Raw genomic sequence first — 6,560 nt, 5'->3', positions numbered from 1 at the left:
GATCTCAGCTCACTACAAGCTCCACCTCCCGGGTTCACGCCATTCTCCTGCCTCAGCCTCCCGAGTAGCTGGGACTACAGGCGCGCCCGCCACCTCACCCGGCTAGTTTTTGGTATTTTTTAGTAGAGACGGGGTTTCACCGTGTTAGCCAGGATGGTCTCGATCTCCTGACCTCATGATCCGCCCATCTCGGCCTCCCAAAGTGCTGGGATTACAGGCTTGAGCCACTGCACCCGGTGACATCCATTTTTAAAGCACCATTCTGGCTGCTGTTTTGAGAACAAACTGTAGGATGGGGGTGAAAAGCAGAGAAGGCAAAAGCAGAAGCTCTCTTGCTGTGCTTCATCCTGTTCGCTTATCTGTCTTTTCTTTAAAAGTTTGTTTATATATCACTTAACTGGTTTTTCCTGGTTGAAACAGGGTCCAGAGGTCATCATGTGGTATGTTTCATCCTATCAGAAATGAGAACAGCAAACAGACTAGAGTTCTTCCTATCCTGGAGAATTCTTTTTCCTTTCCCTTGATAATTATATAAACATAAGACATAACACCCATATCAATGGTCTATATTATGGAGAGGCAAGATGTTTTTGCAAGATGTTCATTCCCATCTCCTGAAACAGGGTTCCTTAAGTCTAGATCTGGAATCTCCCTACACTCTAGAGGCCCTAGCCATGTGCCAGAATCTGACCGGTGCTGGCAGCAGAGTACCTCAGCCCTTAGGTGTGAACTCCACCACGGCGGGTGCATGTCAGCTTATCTAAGGAATGGAGTGGGAAGGCTCCTCCTAGTTTCCAGTATATGTCCGGTAGAGTTTATCAGGTTTAAAAAGTTACAGGATCCTGATTTGAACTGGCAGGATTAAATATATGCCTTTCCGTAGGTCCAGTTCACCTATATATTTAGATGGGTTGATTTAGCTTTACTTAAAGTCAAAGAAATCCCTGTGTTTGTGTTTTTGCAAGAAACTGGTAATGGCTTGCCTAGTTTCTTCTCTAGTTTCTTAGGGCAAAGGAATGAGTTTTGCCAAAATTTTATCTAGGAAAAATGGAGTAGTTTTCTAAGTCTTACAGGACACTGTCAAAGTATGGAAATATTGCCTTAGGGAATTCTTTTTTTTTCTTCTTTTTTCTCTAGGTAAAGGAGATCTTCAGGAAGTCACCTTTCCTGGTACCAAAGGACAGTGTTAGCATCATGGATGGATCCGACGAAGGTGGGAGAGGTGTTGATATGTGTTCTGGGGGAGAGGGGCAGGATCAGTGAAAGATCTAACTAAAGGAACTGGGGCCAGGGACGGGGTCCTGAAGAGAAAGGAATAAACAGAAGGAATGGGATAGCAGGAAATAGAAGACAGGGAGAAGGAACATGTGCTCTAGACATGAAATTTAGAGAGAGAAAAAAAGGATGGGACCAGGAAAGAGAAAAATATGCTCTGGGATCTAATCCTTGTCTTTCTTTCTTTTTAGGCATATTAGCTTGGGTTACTGTGAATTTTCTGACAGGTAATACATCCTCAAGTTTATCTTTAGAGCTTAACTAGCTTTTACATGCATAGTCAGAAGAGTAAAAAAGCCCTTTCTTTCATTCTGTATTGTTTCTTCTTCTTTAAAAAAGGAAAGGAGGCTGGGTGTGGTGGTTCATACCTGTAATTCCAGCGCTTTAGGAGGCTGAGTTGGGCAGATCACTTGAGGCCAGTAGTTCAAGACCAGCCTGGCCAACATGGCGAAACCCTGTCTCTACCAAAAATACAAAAATTAGCTGGGCGTGGTGGTGTGTGCCTGTGGTCCCAGCTACTCGGGAGGCTGGAGAATTGCTTGAACCCAGGAGGCAGAGGTTGCAGTGAGCTGAGAGCAGAGACTGTGCCACTGCACTCCAGGCTGGATGATAGAGCAAGACTCTGTCTCCAAAAAGGCCTTCAAAAAACAAAAAACAAACAAAAAAAAACACCTGCCTTGAAGGCCTCTGCTGCAACGAGAGTCCTTCTGAGTTGACATTCACCTGCAGCATCAGGGCTGGGGAGCAGTGGAGTATGTATGGAATACCTTCAGTGCATGATAAGAACAAGAGAGACAAGTGTTGGGCTGCCCAGGATGTGGAGGATATTTAGAGCTGGCTCTCATTTGACAGGTCAGCTGCATGACCACAGACAGGAGACTGTGGGGACCTTGGACCTAGGGGGAGCCTCCACCCAAATCACGTTCCTACCCCAGTTTGAGGTGAGTCATTTCATGAAGATCTGGTTAGAAGTGCACTTGGCAGGCATATCATGGTGCCAAGAAAGAGGAGTCCCATTTTCAGCCAGCAGCTCTACCACGCTTAGGCAGAGTCAAGTCAGTTAATAACTGGGTGAATGTTCCCTTGCCATCTCACTGTTCAGAATCCCTTCGATTCCTCAAGCCTAATGAGATTAGCCGCTTAATCTGTCTTCATCTGATTTTTTGCTGGGAGGGACGGGTGGTGGTGTGAATATCTTCAGGTAATTACAGATCCTGAATAGTCTTTTTGCTTTTTCTGATTTGCAGAAAACTCTGGAACAAACTCCTAGGGGCTACCTCACTTCCTTTGAGATGTTTAACAGCACTTATAAGCTCTATACGCATAGGTGAGAATGGGGACAGGGAAGAATAATATTTCATGTTGTATGTTCTCCTAACTTTTCTAAGTGTTCTCAAATCTGTTATTGTATCTGATCAGCAAAACAAAGTCTGTGCCAATTCCCTAAGGCCTATCACTGAAACCCAGGCCACTTACAAAGCCCAAGGAACCTACGAGCCTTCTCCATTCTTGGCCTCAAAAGCATTAATATATGACTTAAGAGTCAAAAATTTTCTGCTGGGTGCAGTTGGCTTCATGCCTGTAATCCCAGCACTTTGGGAGTCTGAGGTGGGTGGGTCACCTGAGGTCAGGAGTTTGAGACCAGCCTGGCAAACATGGTGACACCCCATCTCTACTAAAATACAAAAATTAGCTGGATATGACAGCGCACACCTGTAATCCCAGCTGCTCAGGAGGCTGAGGCAGGAGAATCATTTGAACCCTGGAGGTGGAGGTTGCAGTGAACTGAGATCATGCCACTGCACTTCAGCCAGAGCGACAGAGCAAGACCCGGTCTCAAAAAAAAAAAAAAGTCAAAAGTTTTCTCTAGAGAGAGGACACTTCAAGAAGGCTCAGGCAAAGCTCCTTGCCAACTCCTTTGAGCTGGCCTTCAGAGGTTCAGAATCCAGCCTGGAATTTGATCCTAGTTGGGGCTAGGAGCTAAGCTAAAGAGAGCTTTTCTGGGAATGGTTCCTAGTGTGGGACCCTAGGAATTGTCACTGTCTCTGGCCTTTGAATGATAACTGTGGGGAATTCTTACTGCATAGCCTTGATCCAAACTGTGCAGAAATTACCCCTTGTTGACCACAGGAGATGAATATGTCACAGAGACAGAACAAGGTTTTCGTACTTCCAGAGGGAAACAGAAACCATGTTACTTTTGAAAGAGGTAGCTTTAGGCTAGAGAACTTCAGGACCAGCATGAAATTGGTCAATCCTGTATTTTACAGTTACTTGGGATTTGGATTGAAAGCTGCAAGATTAGCAACCCTGGGAGCCCTGGAGACAGAAGGTTTGTCTGGGTGCCTGTGCTGGGTGGGGAATGTGAGGGTGACACAGATACTCTGCTTGCTTCTTTCCTTCTTTGATAGCCATTCTATGCAGGAAAAGATTATGTTGAATTGGGAGGCAAATGTTGTATAATGGACCTAATAATAGCAAATCCTTTTCTATTTTATAAGTTCAGAAGTTTTGATGTATATTATTAGCCATTTTTAGAATGAGGTCTACCTGTACAGGGGGAACAGCCTAGGTCTAGGCAGGTGAAGTGTCTGCAGAAATCCCAGGCTTTAAGAATGCATTTAGCAGGAGCTTGCTCAAGCCCTGAGCTTTACATTGGAGGCACAGGAAGCAGGATCTGTTCTATATGCAGGTGGAACAAGAGAGTAACTCCATTCATCTCTTCACAGTTGAGGTCAGGCAGAACTGGGTTCAGTCCCAGCATTGTGATTTGAGGCAAGTAACCTATCTGTGCCCCTTTCCTCACAGTAAATGAGAATTTGCATTTAAGGCACTTTGAAAAGTAATCTGTTATTGGGATGGCATCTATTTTTCATTTCAGAGTATACAGAACATCTTCAAGTGTATTTCATTTAAGCCTCTCAGCAACCAGTGAGGAAAGTAGCATAGCATTTCTTTCTTGTTTTTAGAAAGGTGAAAACTTACTGTATTGTAGGTTTTGGATCTTTGAGATATATGGACCCCTCTGACAGAAGCACATGTGCATGAACATTTGCTTCTGGTTTCAGGGGGTTCACCAACCCCACGAAGCCTGTCTGTGAACCCTGAGTTAAGGATTCCTGTCACAGGATGTTGTCATGGAATTAATGTCATCGGATTTTAAGGCCCAGCCCCCATGGTGATTCTTTTCCGCCTCACTGGCTTCTTGTTTGCCTTCCTCCCTCTCTCTCACTTACTTACTTCTTACCTTGTGCCCTGGATTCTTTCAGGGACTGATGGACACACTTTCCGGAGTGCCTGTCTACCGAGATGGTTGGAAGCAGAGTGGATCTTTGGGGGTGTGAAATACCAGTATGGTGGCAACCAAGAAGGCAAGTGATGTTTTTTCACTGGTTAAATTTACGTTTACAATGGAAGCTCTGGAAAAGTCCCATGGGAAGCTTTTTCCAGAACTCAGGCTTATCTTGTTGCAGGGACTTGTTCCAGAGATCTTGGCATGCCTCCAAAGACTAACATGAAGTGACAGTGAACAAAGCAGCTGTCATTCTGCATCGACCAAGTGTCATGGACCCATTAGATACCTGCGCTTAGCCAAGTGCTGTGGTGCACATCTAGAGTCCCAGTTACTCAAAAGGTTGAGGCAAGAGGATCACTTGAGCCCACGAGTTCAAGGCTGTAGTGCACAATGCCACCGCACTCCAGCCTGGGCAACGGAGACCCCACCTCTTACAAATTAATTAAGAAACCTAATCTAAGCCTAGGTCAAATGCAGCAGTGTGAAACCCTGTTTAGTTAATAGTTAGCTATTTAAATTATAGTAAAACTTAAAACCACGACAAGAATGATTCATCTTCTTATAAAAGGTATATACCTGAATATCAAGGAATGAACTTGAATTCCCAGTGAAGGAAGCAGGCGAGCCCTTTAGCTACTTGCTTGCAAATGCTGTGGAATGTAATGCTAGGCAGCAGCACAGGTTGGCCATGATTTGGTGAATACAGATTAGGCAGGGGAGCGGGCATGGAGAAACAAGAGTGGTGAGGCTACAGACGTTTGCTCATCTTTGTTTTGAAGCCTCTTGTCCGAAGCATCAGCCTTCTCTTGCTTTCCTTGACCTTCCTGCTGGTCCCTCATTGTCTCTAGCAGCTTGCCTCAGAGAGTGTCCCCTTCCCCCAGCGTTGTTCTCACCTTACCCCTGTGCACCTTTGCCTGGCAGGGGAGGTGGGCTTTGATCCCTGCTATGCCGAAGTGCTGAGGGTGGTACAAGGAAAACTTCACCAGCCAGAGGAGGTCCAGAGAGGCTCCTTCTATGCTTTCTCTTACTATTACGACCGAGCTGTTGACACAGACATGATTGGTGAGTTCACCCCAGGTGTCAGTCCAGAGAGGAAGGTGGGTAGGGCTGTGGTGGGGAAGGTCAAGGAGAAAGAGTACTTGAGGTGCTTTGTTGAGCTAGCTGATTACCCACCTCTTTTCTAGTCACTCGAACAAAAGGGTGGAAATGACTTAGAATCTTTGGAGCTGAGAGATGACCAAAACAACTATATGATGTCTTTTTTTTTTAACATGTTTATTGAGGTATAATTGGCATACAATAAGTGCATATTTAAAGTATACAATTTGTTAAGTTTTGTCATGTATACACCCATGAATCCATCACCACATTGAAGATAATAAACATATTCACCCCAAAAAGTTTCCTCCTATCTCTTTATAACTTTTCTTCTTATCACAAAAGTAATATTTTTGCCTAACTGTGATAGTATATGTACCTGATCTGTCATGGCCTGAGAGATACGAATTAATTTCCTATTGTTGTGGGGATTTTGTTGTTGTTATTTTGTTTTTTTGTTTGTTTTTTGAGACAGAGTTGCACTCTTGTTACCCAGGCTGGAGTGCAGTGGTGTGATCTCGGCTCACTGCGACCTCTGCCACCTGGGTTCAACCGATTCTCCTGCCTCAGCCTCCTGAGTAGCTGGGATTACAGGCGCCTGCCACCATACCCGGCTAATTTTTTTTTTAGTAGAGACGAGATTTCACCATGTTGGTCAGGCTGGTCTTGAACTCCTGACCTCGTTATCCGCCCGCCTCAGCCTCCCAAAGTGCTGGGATTACAGGCGTGAGCCACCGCATCCGGCCTATTGTGTTTTATGGGTCTGTTTGTTTCATTGTGGTTAAATATACATAACATGGAATAGATTGTAAATAAATAAAATAGGCTGCATAGGCCGGGTACAGTGGCTCAAGCCTGTAATCCTAGCACTTTGGGAGGCCGAGGCGGGCGG

General features: G+C 44.9%; 1 protein-coding gene across 4 annotated transcripts in view; it reads left to right on the top strand.

Moving 5' to 3' along the window:
- Nucleotides 1–6,560, top strand: part of ENTPD5 (ectonucleoside triphosphate diphosphohydrolase 5 (inactive)) — a 60,162-nt gene that overhangs the window by 41,935 nt on the left and 11,667 nt on the right. For all 4 annotated transcript variants that reach the window (XM_017880464.1, XM_017880463.1, XM_017880465.1 and 1 more), the window contains 7 exons: nt 1,138–1,213; nt 1,467–1,502; nt 2,128–2,216; nt 2,523–2,602; nt 3,546–3,607; nt 4,545–4,646; nt 5,492–5,632. In XM_017880464.1, the coding sequence (XP_017735953.1) occupies nt 1,138–1,213; nt 1,467–1,502; nt 2,128–2,216; nt 2,523–2,602; nt 3,546–3,607; nt 4,545–4,646; nt 5,492–5,632 (586 nt within the window). The remainder of the gene's footprint in view (nt 1–1,137; nt 1,214–1,466; nt 1,503–2,127; nt 2,217–2,522; nt 2,603–3,545; nt 3,608–4,544; nt 4,647–5,491; nt 5,633–6,560) is intronic.

This window comes from Rhinopithecus bieti, unplaced genomic scaffold (assembly GCF_001698545.2).
Source record: "Rhinopithecus bieti isolate Rb0 unplaced genomic scaffold, ASM169854v2 scaffold_11380, whole genome shotgun sequence".
NCBI classification, from domain to species: domain Eukaryota; kingdom Metazoa; phylum Chordata; class Mammalia; order Primates; family Cercopithecidae; genus Rhinopithecus; species Rhinopithecus bieti.
This window is presented reverse-complemented; position numbering and strand designations above follow the sequence as displayed.